General features: G+C 40.1%; 1 protein-coding gene across 1 annotated transcript in view; it reads right to left on the bottom strand.

Moving 5' to 3' along the window:
• The window catches only part of LOC115450184 (Down syndrome cell adhesion molecule-like protein Dscam2), a 92,431-nt gene that overhangs the window by 49,785 nt on the left and 14,910 nt on the right, over window positions 1-27,736 (bottom strand). The window contains exon 2 of the mRNA XM_037442898.1: window positions 11,071-11,213. Coding sequence (XP_037298795.1) covers window positions 11,071-11,213 — 143 coding nt within the window. The remainder of the gene's footprint in view (window positions 1-11,070; window positions 11,214-27,736) is intronic.

The following is a 27,736-nucleotide window of genomic DNA, read 5'->3' on the forward strand; positions in this document are numbered from 1 at the left end:
ACTATACCGCAACACCTGAGACGGTCGCAGCAGCCCTCGCCAAGGCCGGTGAGTGTCCGCCAGTATTAATAAAGGTCGGGCAAATTCGTCCCGATCGTTCGGGAGTAGGATCGGCGTGGGTCCGCATGCCGATTAAGGCGGCCCAAAAAGTCAGGGGGGCGGGCCGCATACTCATAGGCTGGACCGCGGCTCGGGTGACTGTACTGGAGTCGCGGCCAATGCGGTGTTTCCGGTGCCTGGAGAGCGGGCATGTCCGGGAGCGCTGCAACTGCGCAGTAGACCGCAGCGATCTCTGTTATCGCTGCGGTCAGACGGGCCACAAAGCCCGGGAGTGCAAAGCCCCAGCGAACTGCACAGTCTGCGCGGCTGCTGGCAGGCCCGCCAGGCACCGGCTCGGGGGGAAGGCATGCACTGCCCCCTCCCGTCACAACCGGCGCCGCCCCCAGCAAAGGAGTGCCGCTGCGGCTGAGGTTCTGTCCCAGCCGCAGGCGGCGAGCCCACTGCACACAGTGGCAGTGGCCGAGATGGAAGTGGAGGAAATCGCCCATAAATAATGGACTTCAAGTTCCTCCAGGCGAACATAAACCACTGCGCCCGCGCCCAGGACCTGTTGTCCCAAAGCCTGGCGCAGTGGTCGGTGAACGTGGCCGTGGTCGCCGAACCGTATTTTGTCCCGCCCGAGACAACTGGGTAGGGGACATCGACGGGTTGGTGGCCATCATCACCCAGGGTGCCGCTGGCTCCCCGCCCTTCGCAAAAGTCGAGAAGGGTCGGGGATGCGTCGCGGCTCTGTTGGGGACTTGTGGATAGTAGGAGTTTATTTCTCCCCAACAGACCCCTGGCTGAGTTCGAATATTTCCTCGTTCGGCTGGGGCCCTGGTTGAGCAGGGCCAACCTCACCCGGCGATCGTCGCCGGCGACTTCAACGCGAAGTCCGCGGTCTGGGGTTCGCCGGCGACCGACGCTCGCGGTAGGGTCCTGGAGGAATGGGCGATTTCCGTCGGCCTGGCCGTCCTGAACAGGGGGTCGGTGAACACGTGCGTGCGGCACAACGGCGGGTCCATAGTGGATCTGTCGTTTGGGAGTCCCGCCGTCGCACGTCGTGTCCAGGGCTGGAGAGTCCTCGTGGGCGTGGAGACGTTGTCGGACCATCGTTATATTAGGTTCGACGTCTCCGCGTCCCCGAGTATCCCGCCCAACAGTGGTGGACCGAGTGCCCTTAATCAGGACGGCCCGCGGTGGGCGTTAAGGCGCCTCGACAAGGAGGCCTTAGAGCTGGCCGCTCTGGCAGTGTCATGGCTCCCCGAGCCGGAGGGTCCGGTTCGGGTCGAGCAGGAGGCGGAGTGGCTCGGGGTGGCAATGTCGGATATTTGCGACGCCGCCATGCCCCGGGCGCTCCGTCGTCCTCCGCGGCGGGAGGTGTACTGATGGTCGGCGGAGCTAGCGCAGTTGCGCGCGTCTTGCGTGGCTGCGCGCCGCCGATTCGCCAGGCATCGCCGCCGCCGCATTCGTAGTAGTGACCATGAAGACCAGGAGCGGCAGCTCTACGGCCTCTACAAGGAGGCGAAGAGAGCGCTGCGGGTGGCCATTCACAGGGCCAAGGTCGCGGCACGTAGGGAGTTTCTGGAGACTCTCGACGCGGACCCGTGGGGGCGCCCATACAAACTAGTGATGAACAAACTTCGTTCGGCGGCGCCCCACTGTCGGAGAGTCTCAGGCCGGATCTTTTGGCTAACGTAGTCGCGACCTTGTTCCCGGCCACCGAGGTAACCACTCCTCCACCGATGGCGCCACCGGAAGTGGCGTCATCGTCGTCATCGGCAGGGGATATTCCAGAGGTTTCGCCCGCGGAAATGCGGGCGGCAGTGTTTCGGCTGCGGGGCAAAACACCGCCCCGGGTCTCGACGGCATCCCCGGGAAAGCCTGGGTGCTAGCCCTCGAGCACTTGGGGCCGCGGCTCCGCAGCCTATTCTCCGCTTGCATGGTGCAGGGCGTCTTCCCGGCGCGTTGGAAAACCGGGAAGCTCGTCCTGCTTAAGGAAGGGGAGACCCGCAGAGTCGCCGTCGGCCTACCGGCCCATCGTGCTGCTCGACGAGGTCGCCAAACTTTTTGAGCGTATTCTACACACGCGCCTCGTCGAGCACCTCGAGAGGGTTGGTCCCAACTTGGCCGACAACCAGTTTGGTTTTCGGGGTGGACGCTCTACCGTCCACGCGATTCTGCGGGTCAAGTCGCAGGCGGAGGAAGCAGTGGCCAGGGGTAAAATAGTGATTGGTGTTTCTCTAGACATTTCTAATGCGTTTAATTCGCTCCCTGGCCATGTATTAATGAAGCACTGCGGTACCATGCGGTGCCGCCCTATCTAAGGCGTTTGGTGCACGCGTACCTTTCTGACAGGTACGTGATGTATCCGGGCGCCGACGGGTGGCACCGGAGAGCGATGTCGTGCGGTGTCCCACAGGGTCGGTTCTTGGCCCTCTCTTGTGTAACATCGGGTACGACTGGGTGCTCCGTGGTGCCAATCTCAGGGGCGTCGGCGTGACGTGCTATGCGGACGACACGCTAGTCACGGCCACGTCAAGACCTTCCAGGACGCCGCGATTCTGGCGGCGGTGGGCGCCGGCCACGTAGTGAGCCGAATTAGGCGTTTGGGTTTGAAGGTGGCCCTCGAAAAGACCGAAGCCATTTGTTTCCACGGGCCTCGGCGGGGGCCACCGGCCGGTGCCCACATCGTGGTTGAGGGGGTGCAGATTCCCATCGGCAAAACGATGAAATATTTAGGTTTAATTTTGGACAGCCGATGGGACTTCCGCGCCCATTTCGAGAAGTTGAGGACGAAGTTGTCCAGGGCGGCGGGCGCTCTTTCTAGCCTGCTGCCCAACCTGGAAGGTCCTGGTATCCCCTGTCGAAGGTTGTACCACGGGGTCGTGCGGTCCATGGCGTTGTACGGCAGCCCGGTCTGGGCTGACGCCCTGGGGAGGCGTTCTGTCGCCCTCCTGCGGGGCCCGCAGCGGGTCATTGCGCAGCGGGCCATACGGGCGTACCGCACGGTCTCGTACGAGGCGGCTTGTCTTTTGGCCGGATTCCTGCCCTGGGATCTGAACGCCAAAGCTCTCTCCGACACATTTCATTGGAGGGAGGAGGCGTTCAGGAACGGGCAGGGTCCGACCTGAAGGAGGTGGAGGCCAAAGGGCCTCCTTACGGCGAGCCGCCGTGGAGGAGTGGCGTCTCAGGCTGGAGGCCCCGTCAGCGGGGCTTCGGGCCGTTACGGCAGTGCGTCCTGTCTTTGCACAGTGGCTAGACAGGCGCCACGGCGCGGCAACATTTAGATTGACACAGGTGCTCACCGGGCATGGGTGCTTCGGAGAGTACCTGTGTCAGATAGTAGGAACGGAGATTAGCGCCGTGTGTCACCACTGTGACAACTGCCCGCGGGATACGGCCCAACATACGTTAGAGTCCTGCCCAGCCTGGGACGATGAGCGCAGCGCTCTCGTTTCAGTCGTCGGAGGAGATCTCTCGCTGCCGGCCGTGGTTGCTTCCATGGTCGGCAGCCCGGAGGCCTGGCGTGCGGTGGCCCACTTCTGCGAGGTGGTCCTCTCGCAGAAGGAGAGTGCCGAGAGGGATAGAGAGGGAGGATCCCTCCCGCCGTCAGAGGAGACGTAGGAGGCGACGGGTGGACGACTGACCGGCGTCTCCCGCCCTGTGGAATGGGGGCGTTTGGAGAATTCCACCACGGTATCCCCTGCCTGTCGTAAGAGGCGACTAATAGGGGCCACGAAGGGGTCGTCGGCGGGCAGCAGGGGCTGTCCGCCCTAGTGCATTTTTGAGCATTTTTACACATCTTTCGGTTGACCCCGGGATGGACGGCAGTGTGCTGTTGGCCTCACACTGCCGTAGACGCCGAGGGCGTCCTTCGGTGCGCGGGGCTTCTGAGCCCCCCCATAGGAGACGGGCCGCAAGACGGCACCGCGCAGGGGAGCGGCTTTGCGGTCGCAAGACTAGACACTTCAACGTCAGAGGAAGCCCGCACCCGTCCCTAATGCGCCGAAGAGGGTCACCGCGGAGTTTTAGCTGGTAGGCCGTGCATAGGTTAAGTTGTATATAGGGTTAGGGACTCGGCCCGGCGGTCGCCCGAAGGTCATCATCAAATCCGGGCGGCTCAACGCCGGGCCGTAAGGCACGGTTACCCCAGCATAACCGCTCAGTCGCCCCCCACGAAGGCTGGGCGGTAGTAATAAGGCACTTTCTCCGCGAAACCAAAAAAAAAAAAAAAAGGCGGACTCTCAGATATAAGAAACCTACCCCCAGTAAAATAAAAAAGAAAAAGTTATAATAGAATAAAAATCATATTGTGCATTTTCTGAGATAAAAATTGGTCTTATCATATTAATGCATACTATGATTTATTTCTGTGCAAACATTATCCAAGCCCCTTAAGCGGCTTTAAGGCTAACATAAAGCATAAAATGTTCACAAATTTTTGCAAAAATATTACAGACTCAAACAAGAGATTCGACACCTGAAAGTGGCATAATATCGCCACATTGATTACAAACATTAAAATTTTGATAAAACCATAAAGTTTTGAGTGTTCGCAATATATCCGGGGTTGAAGTTAATTAGTTGTCCCCGAGCCCCGTGAGTTAATGTCGCAGATGCTGGTTATGGCGCGCTGGTTGCGTAGAGCACCCAATACTTGTACCGATTGCTATGGTATTTCATGGAAAAATGTATGATCCAATTAGTTGAAGTCGGAACTAATGTTCAAATTATACTTTATTTTTTTAAACGACAAATTATGTTTACGCGAATGTGAGACACAAAAATAAAACTTTCTTGCGGATTTTATGTTATAGGACCACAAAAAGCTAAAATTTTAAAAATTACATAATTGTCAAATGTATTGATATTGTAACTTTGACTTTCCGGATGACCGACACCTCAGTCCCCCGCCTGACTGCAAAGCTGCAGTCTTCGCAACGTCGGAAAAAATAACAATACAAAAATCGCGATAAAATGAAACTAGTTTTATTTTAAAGTAGAATGGTATTTAAAATGGTAACTGTCGAGAAATGATTACCTGTCGCCAATAGAGACTATTGTGCTGGTCTCTGTTCAACCGGATATATTATACAAAATGAATTCGGAACGCAACACATAATTAGGCCACTTGGTAAGTTTAACATTATAGTCTGATCAGGAAAGTAAAGAACCGGCTATGGGCGTCCACTATTACTTTCTCGTTAGGAACTTAGTACACGAAGTTAGTTACATATTTTGCCTGTATATGGCGAGGTTTTTATTTTCCTGGTCGGGGTATAAATTCACTATTATTTTACTAACCCGTATGCCACTTCAATGGGGTTGACGCAACACCCTTTTTAAACATGTTGCAAATTGGATTTTGCTAGATTTGTCGTTTGGTCGCTTGTCAGCCCTCTGGGGGAAATAGATTCAATAATTCCTTTAAATCGCCTCATCACCTTAAAGTATTATCTCCGTCCATCACACCTCGTTATATACACAGTTGGAGTACATGGGCAGTCGCCACGTCGGCAGTATTCACCCTTTCCGCTCGCCTTTGGAACAATAGCCCTTTTACTCGGATCCTGGAGGGCTTTTACCGTTAATTCCACCCTTGAGTGGAGCACCTCTCAAACGAAGCTTAACTTCATTTTGTTTAATTCTCTACAAGTTCCTTTGAACGAGTTGCGATTTTAATGCTTTTTGTGTGGAAGTAATAATCGGTGGTATTACAGATTTGAATCGATGGTTCTGTATTTATGGCATGGGAAGGGTTTGCTCGAGTAGAAATCATTTTGTACTTCGTATTCCCCAAATATCATATTTGAGTGTTGAATATATAAACACAGTAGAGACATATAGCGCTGTTTATAGTTATTCTGTAAATATAAGCATGTATAAAACGAATATTTGGAAATAAAAACCAAAAAAATATTCTAATTTCTATCGGAACTTAATCTCTATCGCTTTACCATTTTTGAATATAAAAAAAAACAAAGTGCGTTAACCGCTCTCATCGATAAACATAAAGCGAGCCCCACGTATTCAGGATCGCCACGGCACTTATCAGGGCGTGCATCGAACCGCCGCTCCAGCGTATCTCAAGCGGCGTCTTTTTGCGCTCGAGCACCCTTCAGCGTCGCTCTTTTGTTGCTCGCTGCTTCGATAACGTCGTCTTGAGTGGTTTACGGGTCAGATGCTTTATAGTCAACGAGCAAATCACCTGATAGGTGTTGTGCACCAACGCATGCTGGTTGGAAAGTGGTCGATATCACTATTCCCTATTAATATAATGGCAAAGCGCCCATACAACGCGATTCCTACCTTCCATATTAGGTTTATTTACCTTTGTCTCAATTTTTGTTTTCTGTTAATTTGGCCGGGATGTGTCGACTAAGGCATTTTTTTGGCTTGGTTTATCTTTTGAAATATTTCACCCTTCGCGAATGGTTCACGGTACATAAAACAGTATTTATACCTTGATCCGGTAAGTCATTTTGGGTAAAGATAATGAACATCTAACATTGTGAGTGATCAATCAGACAAAAAAAAATGTTGCTGATTATTCAATTCATAATTTAATTCCCCTTTACTCATACTCTTATAAAAAAGTTTTATTTCTAATAATAATTATAATGCCATTCAAATTTATTCATAAGCAATATGATTGAAGTTATTAAAATCGAAGAACACGACTTCTCTCGTTGGTTACTATCTACTATAACAATATATTTATATTACTAAAATGATATAATAATGTATTGTAATATCCTTACTCTACCTTTTTGGTTTACTAGTGACGGGCATGCCAAGGTAAAACATGTTAACATTAAATACTATTGTATGAACCTCACTATGACTACAGAGTATTCAGTAAAATAATGATTACGGTTTCGCAGCTTGTATTTTTAACAAGTTTATAACAACACGACTTTAGAGTAAATAATTGATGGATATCGTTAAAATCCTCAAACGGCTCAGCCTTTTAGACTTAATACTTGCTTAATAATAACTGCATGCTCGTTTGTAAATTCGAAGCTTCACGTAATTCTACACATTCGTATCAGTCATTATCATGTGCCTGTTACTTTATGCGCGGTATTTATTTACTAAGTGCATGGATGTCTGTTATCAAGTATTACATGAAGCTTACAACTTGAAGTATTGGTGTAAGAATGATCTTCTTGCCACATTAAAGCGGGCCGAGTTAACTGACTACAGATAAATCATGCAATTAATTAAATCGACTATAGGACATCTTATATCTGCTGAACATAGAGTTCAACCTATCTGAACAAACAAGTATTGCAACAGAAATTAGATTAAAATAAAATGTATCTGCACTCTGATAGTCTGATCGCGTCTTCACTCCTGACCTGACATATTGACACGACCGCGACGGAATCAATCTTGGGGGAATGCAAATACATTTTATGCGGGAGGTCTGAGGGCCGGTAAACCTCTGAGATTGAGGCAACCTCGCCAATATCCCCGCTTTGTGAGGACGCGAAAAAGGTCCGCTAATGGAATCAGACCTCTGCGGAATACCGATGTCTTAGGATCGTGAGATTTTTCTGTCCTACCGCGTCCCCGAATTAATGTGAATTTCTGGAGAGGTGCAAGCTCTTAAGCTAAGTAAAGTCCGTTGCGGATGAATCCTTTTATGTACGAGGGAAACATACTGTATTCTTTTTGTTTTCTAACAATGTTATAGACACATTCTTGTTTTCGTATTTTGGAAGTACAAGTTGTATTCCTATTAAGAGCCACGCAATAAACAAGAGTGATACTAAAATATTATATTTCAATGGTATTGCACTGGGTTCCTTAATTCGATCTTCATAACAGTTCTTAATAGTAACAGTAGAAATAGATAGAGTAAGCAAATATAGACCTACACTAAATCCCTAAATACATAACAATTTCTCCAAAAGTCTCCAAAGCCCATACGGTAAAGTAACAAATTATTCAACAAAAGAAAACACGAAAGTCGATAATCGCTAACGTCCAATGAATTCCAGCTCACGCGTACGACATCTTAAAGTCAATTTTCGTCTTATCCCGGGTTGCTTGTCATTCCCCCCACGGCCCCGCCGGGGGATTGAATATAAACACACGGGTCACGTAGGGCTGTTTTTCTACACACGCGACGAGGCCGAGAAGGTCGCTGGTAGTAGCAATCAAGTGAATTTGTAGTGCATGCGTTCAACGGATTGTGATGGAGTTGTATTAGGAGTTTATCGTTTACTCTGCATTTGGGTAAATAGACTTTTATTTAGTACGGAGAGGTGAATTACATGATGTTTGTTAGGTGCCAGATCCTTTGAAAAAGTTCGCTCTTTCTTTATTATATATAACGTTGCTGTTTTATTCATTGGCGGACTAACACCAGATGAGGCTTTTTTCTCACAACTTTGTTGTTTATAAATAAAATTGTTTTGTATATAACCTTATTCATTTATTACCAGTAACTTAAGCTACAATTTCCTTCAAATCACTATGCAAATGATACTTATCGCCGATACTAATCATCGCGGTGATATTTACACGTATGACTCTCTCTAATAGAGGCATACTTAGCAGTCTATTGCGCATCAGTCCCGGTATACTTGGTTATATCGGGATTGCGATACCAAAGCAGATAAATTAGTATTTGCTGACTGATTCTAATCCATTGCACGCAGTCGAGCGCATGATTCCGATCCCTGCGTGTTGATTTACACGCCACTAGATGAAGATAAAAATCTGCTTGGTACTTGATATATATTTTTTTGTTAGGGCGCGACAAAGTGGCCCACTGTAAGTGGCACATGATTGTAAGTGGAGTGAAGTTCAATAGAATGTCGATTGTGATGGTTATTCCTCGGTAGTCGACACAATTATGCTGGCTTATTGAAACTGGATACACACTGGCTGATCCCGGAACGCAACGCACTTACGTGAGTCACTATGGGTTTTAACACCTTGTACGGTGGTTGCTAACCGGGCGGATATAAAATATGTATTTCCTACCATCAGCTACTTTGTGGGATATAGGAATGGGTAGTTATTATAGATTTTAACGAATGAAACGATTTTTTTATTTACTGCCAATAAGAGCTAGTAAAGCTCAGCCAGTCATGATGAATCCTGCGGAAAGTGTCATTAACCCTATATTAAAGTGAGAGAAAAATAATGTAGCAACAGTATATCCACATTCCGACTCTACATTAAAATATAAATTTTATATTAAGTCGGATAAAATATTTATTTAGAAATCGAACCTGCAAAATCTCGGCTCACAGCTCATCGCCCGAAGCACTATAAAGTCTGTTAATTAATTCCCTCTTTAACGAAGCCGACGCTCGATTTTGTAATTCTCCGGTAAACGTTTTATTAGTTTAATAGTTTTGATTCAATAATGTTACCTGTAATATAAACTTACTTCCAAGTACCAATAGAAACCTCTATAAGTCGTTCCTTCTCTATAAATATCTCAACAAGGTTTAGAAGCGACTCTGACAAACCTCACAGTGAATCTACCAAATCTTTTCCCCGTCAATAAATAATTCCAGATTTTATCACATTGAGACCCTTCGCTAAACTTGTTTGAGTGCTTATTGGTACAAAAACGGACCTTAATGGAATGGACCTTACCCTGTTTGGTACACTTTCTTTGCACTTAGTGAATGAAATGTTTGAAAGTAAAAATATTTGGGAGACTAATTTGGTAAGGTAATAGCTCAAAGAAGTTATTGAATAGACTATATTGGGATTTTAGATTCGTAGAAATAAAAAAGACGTGCGGAATTTCCATACTGTGATGATTTATTCATTGAAGGTATTAAGTTGTCCTTGATTAAGGGCAAATCTGTTTGTAATGCAAGCAGATTGCACGTCTTGCTTCTAGTTACATTAAAAAGGTTCACCAATAAATAAACCGACGATGGCCGGTAGGACAACCCAGATACTGCTGGAGCGATATGGTGGAAGTTGACCTGCGCCACTAACTAGCGAGAGCTGGCGCAGGACATGGACATTTCGAGGACTCTCGTTTCGGAGGCCAAAACTCACTTTGGGTCGCTGAGCTAACGGAGTAAGTAATAAATAAAACGATAATTACTCAATATTGCATCTTCAATTTCTCAACAACTCTTTTGATTCCTAATCCTAAGGGAATTACTTTAAAACTGAGTGTTACAAATGAAGAAACAGTGGACAAAAATGATTAAATCCTACATGCACAGCGACCGTCCGATCCAGCGCACCGCAACGTCGCTTTGTGGCGAGGAGATGTCACCTGTGAGCATTACCGCAATGTGTTAGCAGCTGCTTATTGCATGCAAGGTGACCTAGTAAGGACTAGATTTTGATATTGCCTGGGATATGGAGGTTATCAACATTTTACTTGCATTTTGTATGTCTGCTAAAAGACGATTAAATGGCGTATTTATTGTTTAAATCCCTGTAATCATGAAGAATTGGAGGTCTTGCCTTGCATTCTGATACTCATAAACACGATGTTTATTACACAGCAATGAAAAGCCTTTGGATCTTTCGAGACTCCGACTTAATTATTGTATCAACTGCAGAAAGAGAGGAGGGGGTTGGGGGGCAGAATGGACATCCTTTCGACAATATCACTGTCCGTACAAAATCTTTGCTTATATAATATAATGCTAAAGAGTTTGTTTGTTTGAATCTTAATCTGAGGAACAGCTAAACTGATTTTAAAAAATAACTAATAGGAAGTTACACTACGTCTGAATGCTACTTTTCATCATGGAAAAATATTAAGTGGGACTTTTATCCCAGTAAAACTTTTTCACGCATGTAGAGCCGCGAGCCAATTGCTAGTGTAAAATAAAAGCTGTCACTTCATGTTAGTTGCTTCTCAGTGAGATCGCACTTCTAATCATGTTCATATTAATCACTGACAAAGTTGTAAACATGCCTATAATGCATCCACCATATTATAATGCCTTGAAATTCAAGGTTTAGTCCCCTTCTCATTTTGATGAAGGTGAGCTTCTTACTCTATTCATCATATAGAAAGGTACCCACCTGCTTCAAGGCGCATGTCTCTGGAGAGGATGACGCCGACGGTGCTGGCGGCGCGGCAGCGATACACCGCCGCGTGCACATCGCTCCGGTACTGCGCCGCTGAGAACGGGCCCAGCCACAGCGTGCCGTTGGGTAGAGCTTCCCTATAGGACAAGGAATTGAAATTTTTACTAATTGGAAGAAATTATAAGATTTTTTTTATTACTGTTAACACTAATACGATGCTATAACTAATATACATATTAATATTAAGTCCTTAATTGTGTCCTTTAGTCCTTATTTAAGTTTTTTTCTACACACTTATTTGCTGCTTCATTTTGTAAGGTTTAAGGTTTAAGGCATAGCATTGAATGTACTTAGTATAATCAATTACTAGATAACGTCTCATTTTATTATTATGACAGTGAAGTGAAGTATTTTGTAATTATATTAAGGTAAGAAGATTATAATGGTCTTGTACATGAATAGGTATGAGGTTTAGTAGCAGGGAAGCGGTAAGCTCTCCTGATTTGATTCTATAAAAAAATCTTATTCTGTTCTATAAGGAAAACCTTTAACTAAAGATATTAAAAACAAATAAAACAACACATAGTACCATGTATGTACCAATTATCATTTTTCTTTTGGTAGCTTTGGTCCTATCGCTCCAACTTTGCGTTCAGCCCTTCTCGTAAGATCTACAACAATCTATTTACTACTGTTATTGAATGAACTTCAAAACCTTTTTAATAGAGCTCAACTAATGCATTATTATAATTTTATTTAGTAGAAAATAAAAAGCATTTCTCCCTGTGATCGCTTTTCCAAGCATTTCCAATCAAATATTTATGCCTTTGTGATGTTGCGAATAAACACTTTATTGGAGTTTGCCCTTTAAATTTCTTAGCACGCGTCAGATGTACCAACGTTTGCATTTATGTCTTGTTCAAAAAGTATTTCTAGACTCGCTAAAACGAATATATTTCACTCAATTCAAAGGGCCTATTGAGTCATGTCTCTGGAACGTGACTAAAATTTTATATTTCAATATCTTCATAATCTAAAATATTTATTTTTAAGCTTTAACTCATTATATTTAATATAGGAGTAATCTTAGTTACAAAAATGGGTTCCGAGTAAAACGAAGTCATTATAATTTATATAGGAGCAAACTAAGCCATAAAATACGTTTCGACAAAAAAAATCAGTATGTTAGTGCAAAAGGAACAAACTTTTTAAAACTCACACTTGTATACAATATAGCAATAAAGCCAATTTTGTTAGAGTAGATTAGATATCACTATAAATGGAATAATTTATAGGTGCATCAGTTACATTCTAAGTACTTCTACGATAATATACGATAGAGTTTAGGCGATTTATTAAGTTAAAACTATTATAAACGTACCAGTCAAAGAGCCAAGTGAGTAATGACGCGGGAACGTGACGCCAATTTTATATTCACAACCTTTATTCTCTAAAACTATTTTACGTACTACTCGATTCTACCAGCTCCAAGCAGATCTGAAACGGTCGTCTCTCATAAAACAAGTTTTTTATTGAGGTCGTCGCGTCCAAAGCCGACTTTATGCCGGCACTAGATAAATTTAGATTCCACCCGAGATTTTTAGGAACTCGGAAACCTTTTTTGTCAAATGCGGATAGTAAAGAAGGATAAGTAGGATCTATTTAATTGATATGTTAGAAGTTTTAATCTTGGTTTAAACTGCTTGGGTGCTTAATTTAAGTCTTAATGGTGAATTAAGTGAGAGTCCTCTTAATCGCTCTTGTTTTGTCTTGTGTTTTTTCTTGAGACAATCGATTGTCACCATTAGCTCGTTTCGTCAGTCGAGTAGTGTTGTCGCTGAGTCGATTAATATACGGATTAGCAGAAAGATTTCTTTTAAATGTTTTTTAGTGTAAAATACACTATATATTTGATTGTGTTTTGATATTCATTCACTATTTCAAACATGGTAAGTAATTTTCTATTTAATATCAATTTGATTGACATTTTATGAAATTAGCGGCTTGGTAACCCCAGTTCACCAGTGCAGAAAATAGGAGGTATATATTTCTCTTTTATCCTTTTTCTAAGAGTGACGACCGCATTGTAATATGTTGTGACCAAAAATCCTGGGAGGTGTTATTAGTTTTTATAAAAAGTAGTAGTGCTTTTAAAAACTTATGTACTTGACTCTCTCTTAATCAAATATATCAGTTAGGAAATATCACCCACAATACAACGAACTAAGACATATTATTATCTCATTACAAAAAATCGTCAAAATTTTGGAATCTAGAACAGTCGATCCAACAAAAAACATCGCTACAAATACAGAGGCAAATCCCATTCAGACAACAACGAAGCATAATTAATCAGAGAGATTTCATCTTGGACCCATCCAGCCATTATTGAATAGGGAATCATTTTAGAACTCATGAATAAGATTAATCGTCACAATGGATAAAAAATGACCCCTGGAACGTTGTGAAAACAGCTTTTGAATGGAAACGTACCGACTCGGGTCAGATGAGTGAACGAGTCATTAATATCGGTCGACTGCGAACGATAGCCAGCGGAACGAATGTTTGTACAAACTTCGCTGGTCAAGAATATCTCTAAAACCCAACACCAAGTCACGCAAATGAACCAGACGTTACTGATTAAAACGCCTAACATTCGTTCCGCTGGCTATCGTTCGCAGTCGACCGATATTAATGACTCGTTCACTCATCTGACCCGAGTCCGTACGTTTCCATTCAAACGCTGTTTTCACAACGTTCCAGGGGTCATTTTTTATCCATTGTGACGATTAATCTTATTCATGAGTTCTAAAATGATTCCCTATTCAATAATGGCTGGATGGGTCCAAGATGAAATCTCTCTGATTAATTATGCTTCGTTGTTGTCTGAATGGGATTTGCCTCTGTATTTGTAATGTCGGCGTATTCCGAAGTAAAGTTTGTTCACATAAAAAGTCGTGGACCAAGACGGATGAAACGGTAGATGCGAGGAAAGGGTAAGGAAGATGAAGTTTCTTCTATAGAAGGACTATCCTATGGTTAGGTCTTGTGGGCACATACTAAACATATATATAAATATTTCGCTAACAGATTTTTGGTAAACAGCATGCAACTTTGAAAGCATGGATGATATTAAGATGACCAATCAGAGATAGAAGGCGAAACAATAAAGCAACACCAGAGTTCCTTGCCCGTTCTTCTCTGGTGTGAACTGCATTCGGAACTGGTGGTAGAGTTAATATTGACGAAATCTAAATAAACATTTTACATTATTTCATACCAGTGCATGGAATAATCGAGATATAATATTAATACTGTAAAAATAGAAGTTTGAGTATGTTTCTCTAGTTTTTATATGGACATAGCTAAATAGAGTTGAAAGAAACTAGACGTACAGAAAGACCCTGTCCTAGAGTAACATATGGCCTAGTTATTATCCCAGATATGTTCGAAATGGGACTTTTATTCCAAAAAAATATTTTAGGCAGACGGAGGCGTGTGCAACGGCTAGTATCACTAATATATCGACAGGAACCTTCAAAGTAATTTCATTAAACCGTAAGTCGACGTGAAGCAACTTCCACATAGGTTTCTGTTTCGTGCAGTTATATAGCCTGAAGCTCAACAACGCCGAAAGTTTTAGCAACCAAATTCTCTATTCGCGTGTAGTCATCGAGAATAGTGATACCTTGCTTGCTTGAACTTAGTTGCTAGCTGATCGTAAACTGATTTAAATAGCAATTTTCTTATCCATAGTTCTGGTCCCAGACTATGACTGCATTGGATTGCACAAAGCAATGTGCCGCGTATCATTACTTTGGTCCTGCGACACTCAAACTTGATTTTTTATCTTGGTACAACACAGTAATTACGCTCATAAATTCGACGTTTCATACAATTTATGCAGTTTAAATAGAATATCAAAAAAGGAAGTCATTTGGTCATTTAACAGTGTCCAAAATTATGGCTTGTTTAAGTTTACTCATGAGTCAAATATATTTATCTGAGTACAGGCTTCTCAGTTTTATCAGTGAAACCGCTGAGAGAGAACCAAAAATATCTAAAGTTGAAGTTAACAATTAGTTTATCTCCAACCCTGAGCCCGCGTCAAAGTTATTAGAATACAGGCATTACCGCCACACTCGTGTTCCGCGCCCAGTTGCTACAGACAGGTAACATACGATTTTAATTAATTTCATACATAAACTTTGTTGGGTCCAAGAGAAACGTATAATGAACCAGAAATATTATTTTATTTTTCTTGATGAAGTAATTTTATTATTTGGTTATTTAATTTTATTATCATCGTCTTAGTTCGTATTTTTGTAATAATTCCGGTATCAGAGTCACGATTAGCTCCTATTACTTGTACTGTTTAACTTCGTAGAGCGTCTTCGCTTTCGTTCACACCTATATGACGCTTTGACCCTGAATTGTTAATTCTATTTCTATAGCATTGAATATTTTCTGCCAAATATTATACAAGCCTCTCGCTAACTCTCTCACCTTGCACCAAACCCCATTGTTTGTTCGTTTTCAGAGTCAAATATCGCAATGTAAATTACAAGTAAACAATGCCAATGGCAATTAACAGTTCCTCTTTATTAAATGTACTGTGGGATTTCATTAACAGCCGACCTAGTATGATACAGCCGGGCGTTGTGTGTTTTCAACAAAAATATACTATGACTCATACCATACTGTAAATGCTTGTTTGCCGTTTGCTGAACCTTTTTATGGCTTATGCCGGCAAATTAGCTAGGTCACCTGATGTTAAACGTTTATAAGGCTTAAATACAACACCAGAGGGAATACAATGGCGCTGCTGGTCTTAAAGGAAAAAAAATGTCAGTAGAAAATGGATTGCGTGGTTTAGGAAATCTAAAACGTAGTTGAAATACTTATAGGATGATAGCATTGACCTACTTTGGGTATAAAGATGACACAAACTTGAAATTTTGTTTAGCTACCTTTAGATAAGTTTTTTATTGTCCAATTCAAAACTCTTTCAAGCGGCGGTTTCTAAACAATATAAAGTTTTTTTTTGTTGAAATCGATAGACTCAACCTGAATTAACCTCATTGTCTCAACTTAACGTGGAGATTGAATGAAAATCTTGTCACATGTTCAATTTCGCCTATATGAGTTTATAGATCAGCAACGCTCTAACAATTGGTCTGAAAATGAGTATTTTTATAAGGTGCTAATTATTATCTTACAACCCGCACGAGTTGACATTTTACCACACAAAATACTAACCATATAAAAGGTGTTTTGTTGCCCAACTCATTGTAATGAGAATGTTTACGTATGCTGAATATTTAATCAGCTAACGACATGAGATCTCATCTCTCGCAAATGAAATCATATGCTGATTCTCTCACATTCAACCCATGAATAATGCATGGGAATTCCGACAAATTGTGGCACAGTCGCGCCCTCAGAGGGCCGGCAGCGATCAACTATTGCTATTGTTAGAATTGGTAAGAGTTAGGCTGGTATAAATATAATGATAAATGATTAATATAAATACATATAACCCATACTTAATGTTATATATTACGTATTTATAACAGGAGGAAATTCACAAAACGAATCATAATTCTTCAAGAAACATGAGGGAACGTTAGCACTGTAAGCCCTGTAAATAATTCTTCCGGAATATAAATCCTATTTTTTTTTTATCTTAATCAATAAACGTCAGGGTCAGGTTTGAACGATTTTATTTGCATAAGAGTTACAAAAAAACTCATCTACGACATCTACCTAACCTAAGTATATTCTATGCCTACGTACTAGTATGAGTTTTTAGGAGTTAACTCAAAGTTTTACCATACAGTGGAGAGGCAAACCGAACTGTGTGAGTTTTATTTGCTTTATATGAACTGTTTGAGTTTTATACTACGGATTAACTACACGATCGAGCCGCTCGCCCGACTTTAAGTCACGATTCCCTAAACATAATAGTAACAACTACCAATTTACTTCAGAAAAAATAAATAAATTGTAGTAATTTACGTAGTGGTGTATTCAATAAATTAGAAGCATAATCGATTCCAGTGGTAATTTGATTACTTGATTTATTTATTTATTTATTAGGTTTTCCAGCAGACTTAACACTATGATTACAATATTTTAAATATTATAACTTATAGCTATAATGTGAACCCAAGTTAGGAAAAATCAATATGCATATAATTTAAACTAAAAGTGACTTAAGCGCAGCAAATTTGATTTCTAAACAGTGGTGAAGAGTGAAATTTTCTGCCAGGGAACCCGATACAACATAATATGGGTATTAATATGCATAAATGCAGTCTGCAAATTTTTCTAATGATTATTAGATTTTACATGAATTACGAAATGGAAGCCGGCAGGAATGGAGTTATATTGACTTTCGTTCCGGCTAACCAGACTATTAGCGAGTATAAACTACATTGGTAAGTAGGTACAGGATCAGAGAGTGAACCAAGCTACAGCTAAATATAACAGAATTAGTGGCGGCGATAGCCTAGTTGGTTGTGGAATGGATTGCCGAGACGAATGTTCATAGGTTCAAAACCCCAAAAGCACACACCTCTGACTTTTCTAAAAATTTTTTGTGTCTTCTTTGTGAATTATCACTTGCTTTAACGGTGAAGGAAAACATCTTGAGGAAACCTGCATACCTGAGAAATTCTCTATAGGAATTTTCGAGGGTGTGTGTAGCCTACCAATCCGCACTGGGCCAGCGTGGTGGACTAAGGCCTAATCCCTCTCAGTTGTAGAGGAGGCCCGTGCCCAACAGTGGGACAGTATGTAATACAGGGTGGATATTATATTATTTTATTATATAGTGGCGGGTCGCGAGTAAAACTTATAAAAAAACCACACACAAAGGTGGTTTGAAGGTGATCCAAATCGGAAAGTGTAGGCAGATTCGGTTCACAATAGCTGTCCCGAGCCGAGACATTCAATATCCGCTGATGAAATATTCATGAATTAGAGTACGATTAGGGCGCGAGTCAACCCTCGGTCCTTTTTATTACACTTGCTAATGTCACCGGGCCTGATCTACGAGATGGTTGGAATGTATTATCGCTGTTTACCCACCGAGGATTGAGCTTGATGCTCTGAATTCTTTGATTGTTAAGTTCTGGAGACTCATTTATTATGCGAAAGTTTGTTTCCCCTGTTTGTCCTTAGGAGGTGGTTTTCTTGGATGTTTCAGAACACAATAGAGAGCATTGATTTACTTTGAAACATTTGTTAGAACATGTTTTCAATGTAAATGGCCTTGTAGTAATGGGTACTAAACTACCAAGACGAGAATCTATATATATATAAAAGAAAGTTGTTTTAGTTACACTATTTATAACTCAAGAATGACTGAACCGATTTGGCTGAAAATTGGTGGAGAGGTAGCTTAGAACCAGGAGACGGACATAGGGTATTTTTATGCCGTTCCCACGGGAACGGGACGTGACATAAAACGTGGTATAACAAAACGAAATTTGATATGGAGATAGTTTAAGATCCTGGGAAGGTTATAGACTACTATTCCGGAAAACTACTTCACGCGGGCGAAGCCGCGAGCAAAAGCTAGTATATTATAAAACAAAACAAATGTACCCTAAAATTGGAATCAAATTGCATCCTCCGCAGATTTTTTTTGTCTACATACCGTTATAACTAAATGAGTCATTACAAACAAAGAATCACCAAAATTTAATATATTCAGTACTACTACCCCAAACACACTATGCCATTTGGTTCCAAACCTCCAAATTTACAAATTACGGAATGACTATTTCATGGGAGTCAAAGGCTTGCTCTAAAACCCGGCACGTGGCGTAACACAAACACAACAATTTATCAAGGGTCCCGTATCAATTCGAAACTGTTTAACGAGGTCAACCGGCACTTGAAATTCTAACTAGTTGATACGAGGCCTTATGTAAGGTAGGAAACACAACGGGTTAAACTAATGCTCTGTATGCTTATTGTGTTTTAGTTTGATGACATTAAATCCAAAATTACTTGGTATCACTGGTGCTCGGTCTCACATATTATAAGAGAATCCGCCTGGGTAGGTACCACCGGAATGTCTATTTCTGCCGCAAAGCAGCAGTGTGTAGTCACTGTTGTGTTCCGGTTTGAAGAATATTGTAGCCAGTGTAACTATTGGACATAATTAGACAACATCTTATGTCTCAGGATGGCGTGCCCTGTGGAATACAGATTATCATCCAAAATTCTAATATTGCTGTTTATCAAAAAGACTTTTATTCGAAAACAATAAAAGATCTTGATCTCTAGATCGCTCGTAGGAAAGGACGAATCAGAACAAAGTTTGATCGCTCACATATTTTTTAATTCGTTCAATTTTCTGAATTGAACTAAATAATCATTCATTTTAGCCGCTAGGCAAGTAACCAATTCTCGTCCTAAACAACACTTCAACCATCCTCTCTCTCCACGTATATCCGAACAGGTCCGGTGTGTTCCGGGGCGTGTTTACTGAACAAACACACCGCGTGCTCTATGAAACAATGTCATCACTCTGTAATGACGTGATGTCGCTCAATTAGAGCACAAAAGGTGGGAATTTTGGTTGTGGCTCAGTTGAATACTTGAGTCTATTAGGGTGCAATAAATTCAACGAGACCCGGTTTAAATTGGAGTCACTGATAGGGGTTAAAACTGTCATTGAAACAAAATATATAAAGAAAATTTAATTTAACATTATTTATTTCGATTGATTTGCAGTCTTATACAACGATAATAATAGTATTCAAAGTCCAAACAGAAATAATATAGAGTCTTTTAATACACCAAATCATATTTCTCTGAGATGTTTAAAGTAACCTAAAGGGCAATAAACAGTTACAATAACACTTAAAACGCCAAGACAACGATATTCAAATAGAAGCCACTAATACGAACCTCACACCGTTTGCTATTCCAATGGTCCTCGCCGGGGCACGTGGTTTATATTCAAGGTCTTGCATTCGGAAGGCAGACAGTAACCCTGAGGCACCCCGGTCGTCCCATTATACGACGGATACCATTACGCGAATCCTCGGGTTTATTTTTATAACGCTTTCGCGGTGAACACGTATTTCGAGATGAAGGTAGATAGCCTTTGATAAGATTAATAAAAGGCTAAGTATAGCGCTGGTATCTAAGTAAGGCACTTTTTTATCTGGTTGAACTATAAATAGGTTTATATCTGTTGGTGATATTTTACGTTTTCACAAACATGTTATTTCGCGTCTAAAAAATTATCGAAATTATTTTTATAGAATTCTATTTTTAAAGTAATCTGTAGTGTTTTAATATTAAAAATGTATTTTTAAAAAGCATATTTTTGTTTTATGGCAGCACTGTTGCAGCAGCCTAACCTGTCTGTCGGGTCTCGTTGCGTGTAACACCAAAATAGAATAATATTTTCAAAACATTTTACATTTTCTTTTTCGGCTTTTACTAAATATTTTTTTGGCGTGTTTCGTGCTGAAACAAATATACCGTAATATTCAATTACGAAAATCAAAATACAATATCTGTTGTATCTTTAAAAATACATTTTGTATTTTATAAACTTTTAAACAATAATAAATATATTTTCACTCACACAATTATACATACTAACTTATCCGGAACCAATAGCTCGTAAGTAACAGAGGCGTACCTGGTACAAACACACTTCAATTACACAGTTCCATGAAGTGATAGAGAGCGATTGTGTTGCTTCCTCTAAATATGTAATTTTAGGTAACTTGGACATGCCTTGTTCAAAAAACGTATAAACTTTAATTGCTCAACCTGTGAGCCTTTTGGGGTTTGTTCTATATGTTTGTGTTCAAAGACGTCAATGTATAGTGTTCATTGAATGTCTTTCGTCATATTCAATTAAACCACCAATTATTCTACAACATTTATTACCAAACGACTAGACATTGTGCCGGGTGTAACTGGGCTACTTAACAGCGCTAAACAAACATGCATATAAAAATGCAATTATACAATAATTATCAATACGTGTTTTTTTTTATGTTATAGGGAGCAAACGAGCAAACAGTAAGTGATCACCGTCGCCCACGACCATCTGCAATACCAGGAGGCATAGGGATGCGTTGTCGGCCTTTTAGGTAGGAATACGCTCTTTTTTTTAAGGTTGCCAGGTCGTATTTATCCGGAAATGCTACTGGGGCCAATTGGTTCCATATTTTTGTAGTGCTTGGTAAAAAATGTCGGCAGAAACGTACTGTAGTGGATCGCCAACTTCCTAGGTAGATGTGGATGGAATTTGGACATGTATCACTACAACTCAAATCCAAATCGTCGCGGCCAGAAGTAGGCACTAGTGTTTAGACCGAAGAGGCGATAGTAATTCCTAAGACTAAATTAATGTGTGGATTAGAATTGATTGCTTTTCCCAAGTCTTCTCAATGAATTATATTGTAAATCGAATAGAAACGGTCGATCCTCCCGAGGCGAAAATCCTCTAAATCCGCTTATTCCGAAGTTTATACATCGTGGTTGGTGATTAAACCAACCCGTGTGGATCCAAACACAACTCGAAACTAGTTAAAGAAAGATTTAAAAGAGATCTCACTCAACATTACAAAGTAATTTTATGTTTCTATATTTGTTAAATTAGGTTTTCGAAGGTCTATGTCTGGGGAATCCTCTTTGATGATAGAGGATTTGTGCAAATTTTGAGGTAAAATTAAATATAATATATACTTATCGATATCGAAAGATATATTTGTAAGTATTGTCAACGTTTCAGGAAAGTATTTTTTTCATACGCGCTCGGCAAAATGATCCCACTGCGCCTGATGGTGAGTGGAGTCCAGGGATGAGTACCCCTCGCGAGTTGACATAATTATGCCGGCCTGTTAAAATCGGATATACACAGGCTGATTCCGGAACGAAATACACTTAAATGGGCCACTATGGTGAGTTTTAACACATTGTATACGGTAGTCGCTATCCGGGTGGATATAAGATATATCCTACCACCAGTTACAAGTAAAGTTCAAGGAAGTTTCTTAGACCTCGGGCAGTAACAAAATATGCTTTGTAAATCCAAAAATGCACATTATGTTTTACAGCTACATGTTTCAAACTTCATTGGTTTTCAAGTAGAAGTGACTGAAAAGGCAAGTTCTATCTTATTTTTGACGATTCCTGCAGACTTTACTACATAATGTGTTAGGGTACTATCACTACTGTTTTGATATGAAAAATAATATAGACAATATATAAGTGAACATTTAACATCTCAGATGAACACAGCGTAATACCATGCACTAAAATAAATTAATATTTTAAATATTCTGTTTCTGAGCAGTTATGGTCTTCTCCAGGCAATTAAACATTATCATATCCACAGTTGTATTTGGAAAACATTTTGTTCTAGTATTTTGAATACTTACAGCACAATAAACTTCGCGATCCCAGTGGAATCGTAAACACATTCCGCTAGTGACCTCCAATATACATTTTACAAGGGGCTGTACAAACTTTAGTTGACTTTCTATCAATAAATCTCGAGCAATATGATAATTTGACAGCCTTTATGGCTCAGTTGGTGATAGCTGTGCCGTAATGCCGAAGGACTCCAAATGAGTTAACTACTCACTGTAAACTAACACGATACAATATTACGTCCATAAATCAACAACTGCAACTCCTTCAATATTCACAAACTATATTTGGTGATGGTCATTCGTTCGTTATTTTTTTATGATCACTAACGTATTTTACTCGCAACAGGATTATTCCAACAAACGAGGCTGTGTATAATCCAGCAAATCCCACAGACCGGCCACATGCAAAAGATAAATTTAAGAGCAAATTTCGCCGGCCATTACAAAGTGCAAGTAAATAACAGCCCGCATGTTCACGCATGGCGGGAATCTCGTGTAATGAAAGCTTCGGCGGCGGGAATTAGAGGGCGCGGGAGGCAACGCACGCCGCTCTGTGATTCACACCAAATGTAGTTTTTTATTTCAATACGGTACGAATGCTGTGGTTTAACAAAATCCGGGATAATGAATGAAATACTTTGTTAATTTATACGGGTTGCATGATGAGCGCTTTTTTCAGTTACAGATAGGCTAATTATGATTTAATAAATAAGTATTTGAACTTCCAAAATATTAGATTCAACGAAACAAAAGTCTGGATGGCTGATTATAAAAAAAAAGTTTCTAGTTCAGATCTGGGTTTGAAATAAAACTCGAAATACTATAAGCTATTTTTTCGTGCCAAATAACTATTTTATTAACCCAGGTCTTAATTACTAAGTGGTCTAATTGTCCAAGAATCTGGGTATAAAACACAATCAACACCATTGTCTACGGATAATGCTCATAATGTTAGGAAACAATGAAAAAGGCTTACATATTTGATATAACATTACGTTAAATTACAGTATATGATATCATAATTTTTTTTATAAAGTCGAACAACAAGCCTTGTTGCATCCGCTGGTTTCCAGAACGCAGCCAATTTAAATAAGATGCCTGAGGATATACTACTGAATCTTTGATTATGAATACTTTCTTATTTATATTAAAATTTAAAATTATTTTGTTAACAGACCGTGCCTTGGAGCTTCTGTAAGAATGGTATGGTCCGCTTTGATCTTGGAAAAATCATATATTTTTGGATGTAGTACAATGTAATTACGTTTCAATTCAAATACATTATTATTATAATTTTCTGTACGCGGTGGAAACATTATCCAGAGCTTTAATACCAAGAACTCCAAGGCACTGTTCTGCGCCCAACAGCTTGAGTCATTATAATGTATTATAGTGTCTAGTAATTTTATAAGCTTAAGAGCGTTTACGCACCCGCGCGCCGTATGTCTCAAAAACAGCACTTTTCGAAGGAGATAATATCCATCAAAACATTATTTTAAAAACATATGAATTAGTAATTATCATAGACAATTTTGTTGTCTAAAAAGTTAGTAGAGAAATTTTTTAGATTTATTGAGTATTTGTAAATTGTTTAATGATTACTAAACAGAGGTTTCCAAATTTACGCTTCGAACGTCTATTTCGAAGCTCAAAATATCTTAAACCACTAAGGAACATAACAATATGTTATTTTTATCTAACTAAAAGATCCTGAAGAAAAAAAAGTTAGTAGAGAAAAAAATATCTTTTTATGTTTAATTCATGAGAAATAAAAATTCAAAGAATTCGAAAATTTCAGAAATGTTGGTCATTTGAATGATTTTTTTTTTTATCACTATATCTTACTTAATTGAATATAATATTGGATTACTATAATAGAAGAACATCTCCTTAAAAACATACAATTTAAAAATTCTACAAAATTAGTTCTGTTATTTTTCTATAAATATTTTAAATACCACTATAAAACGCAACGCGCAAATCGTTTCAAATTAGTCCGCCTTGAGGCTTTCTAGAGAGAGGACGTATCGCTCGTCGCTCCGGCCAGACTCCAGTTGGACTTTGCTGTGCGTAGAAAAAATAGTCACGTGTATACAGTGATTGCCACATCTTAGTACTTTAGTAAGTAAAATATTTTTTCTTTAATGATTGACAATAATTTTAGAAGTTACTATAAATTATTATTATATTATTATGTTTCAGACACAATGGGAAGTAAAGCTATTTCTAGGCAAGAAAAGGAAACGTAACAACGCTGAAACTTCGGCTAAAGCAAAAGCTAAAAGATTGATGTACTAATGTTATAACATGCGTCTGTAGTTATGGTTGTTGCTTTTTACTCATTAAACACTTGAGCATAGTTACTCGAAGGAAAAAAATGGAACCTTAAGCTAAAAACAATTAGCCCATTGAAATGTTACATGAGCTTTGTATTTTTAGAGGACCCAATTTTATTTTTAGAACATGTGTGGGGGGTCAATAGAAGCTTAATCTCAAGTTTGTGAGGTCGCCCCCTTGTCCCCTGGCCGCCATCATGGAAAAGGGGTGAAAACACTTTTTTCGCGATATCTCGGAAACTATGCGTCTTACATAAATTTTGTAAAGTCATAATTTGTAGCAAATTGTTTTGCCTACAAATATGTTTATATAACTTTTTGCCCTAAATTAAAAATTAAAGAAGTTATAAGCAAAAATGTGAGAAACTGTTTATAAAAGTTTTCTTTTTTGCTCTATAACTTTTTTTTTTTACATTTTACAAAAAAATTACCTCAAACTAACTTGTAAATTATCTTTTGAGGAAAATTGTTCCCTATAATTTTTTTTTATTTCGTTCATTTAAAACGCTGTTACAGCGCTCCAAAGTTTACCGGGTTCGTCAATGCTCATGAGAATCCGGTCGAAACAAAATGTTTAACTTATTTTTGATTTTTTTATTGTAAATATATTATTACAATTTTTTTGTTAAATTCGTACAACTTTACTTATTTATTCCTAACTCTTTTCTTTGCCATAGAACTTACCAAATTTAACTCATCGAATGTTATGCAGGTAGAAAAGGTATGAGTTACCATTTGGGGATAAAGGAGAAAAAACATATTTGCAGGCAAAACAATTTGCTACAAATTATGGCTTTACAAATTTTTTGTAAGACGTATAGTTTCCGAGATATCGTGAAAAAAGTGTTTTCACCCCTTTTTCCAAGATGGCGGCCGGGGGACAAGGGTGGCGACCCCACAAACTTGAGGTTAAGCTTCTATTGACCCCCCACACATGGCCCAAAAATAAAATTGCGTCCTCCAAGAAATGCAATATTCGGTCCTTAAATTGTAACATTTCAATTGGACTAAACGCACATTTCAAAACTCGTTTTACGCCCGCGGCGTGCGGTTGTATGCGGTACCCGCTGTATTGGCGGCCAACTAGTAGAATCGTGCGGGCCACGGTAGCACCAGCGCGCTCTGTGGTTAGTAGGTGGGCGACTGCAGTAGTCGGTAGGGGAGGGGTGGTTACAGAAATCTGACGCCATTTTCCTCCATCGTGATCGTTTCTGATATGTGTCCATGGCGTTCTGGAACTCAACTGACCGTTAACTGTCCATCTTGTAACCGCCCGCCTTGCGATAATCGCTCGCCAAGTTTGCAGGACATAATCGGAACCGCGGTGGTTACAAATCGCACAGATCTCCGGTCGTCATGAGTTTGGAAATAAAACAGCCGTTTCTCAACCACGGCGGGCGCGAGTAAAACCGCTTCGTGAGTTTTAGCCTTATAGAATCACTTTGCTGTCCCGTTGTCAAAACGTTTACAACTCGCCAAATACCCAGTGCGCGAGTCCCACTCGCACTTGGCTGATTTTTTTGCATAATGCATAGGTAACTTTCAAATAACAAGGTTTTTGTGTTCACTGGTGCGCACTGTTAAGAAAATTCAAGTGACGAGAGACGGAATCCTATATCTTTCTCCTCTTTGAACCTTAGAAATAAGGGATTTGGTAATTTATGTAGCTAGTGAATAAAATTACTAGTAGGAGTTAGTATACCTATCTTCTTAACTATTTGGGCTAGTTTAGGTTTACACGCTCACATCAATTTTACATATTATTTTATCCTGACGTATAACCCTGTGCAGATTTCGGCGTCATTATACTTGTATAAATTAAACGCGTCTAGATCCATATGCAGTTTTACTTAAGTATGGAGTGTTTGCGTAAACTTCGATAACAATAATAGTATATTCTATATATTTTTTTTAATTTTTAGGTAATCGAGCCTGTTATTACACTCAAAATAAATAAGGTTATTAAAAGCCGCAAAATTATAGATTTTCAATATTTTTTGGATCAAATTAAAACACTCAATAATCACAACAGAGCAACAGGTTGTAGTATCGAACATTTACAACTATTGAAAGAGAATAATGTTTGCTTGCAGTCACCATTTTTAATGAAGTGTAATATGTGCAATATGGAATTTAAGCTATTTAAGCGCTAAGAGATATACTGATAGAATGGACGTATATCGTGGAACTGTGAATGGAGCTATGATGACTGGAGTTGGTAGATCAAATTTAAACGAACAGTTAGCTTCCATAGATTTACCAATATTAACGCAAAATGTTTACATGAAATGTTACGACGAGTTAGCTAAATGATTGAAATTAGCTGCAGAGGACAGGATGCAAGAGGCCGCTAGGGAAGAAACTGATAAAGATGTTGCCTGTGGCGATGTAAAAGACGGTATTCCCATACTTACAGTCAAAGCTGACTGCTGTTGGTCAAAAAAAAGTACAGAATCAACTATTTTGCTTCGTCGTGTGTCGCAAATATTATGCAAAACTATGGATACAAAACTGGTAAATTGTTATACATGGATGTACAATCGATCGATTGATGATCGATGTCACTGAGAAACAATACCTATTAAAAAAAAAACTATCCAAAAAAATATAACCTACAAAAAGAAGTCTTTTATTTGTCACTTTTTAGTTATACACCTAAAAATGACATCTCATTACATACACCTTCTGACTCAAAATATAAATTCCAATATGTAATTTCTAATGACTTAATTTAAACTTTGGACTTATGGAGTAATTATGTGGTTCATTATAAACATCGTAGCACAGTAATTTTCCTGATTTATTGTCTGATTACGGAGTTCTGGTGCCTATCTTTCGGTTACATGATGGTCTACTTTACTAAAGGGTACTTTCTAAATGCAAATGCTTAAATTTTTTAAGCATTTG

Source organism: Manduca sexta, chromosome 25, assembly GCF_014839805.1.
Source record: "Manduca sexta isolate Smith_Timp_Sample1 chromosome 25, JHU_Msex_v1.0, whole genome shotgun sequence".
Taxonomy (NCBI): domain Eukaryota; kingdom Metazoa; phylum Arthropoda; class Insecta; order Lepidoptera; family Sphingidae; genus Manduca; species Manduca sexta.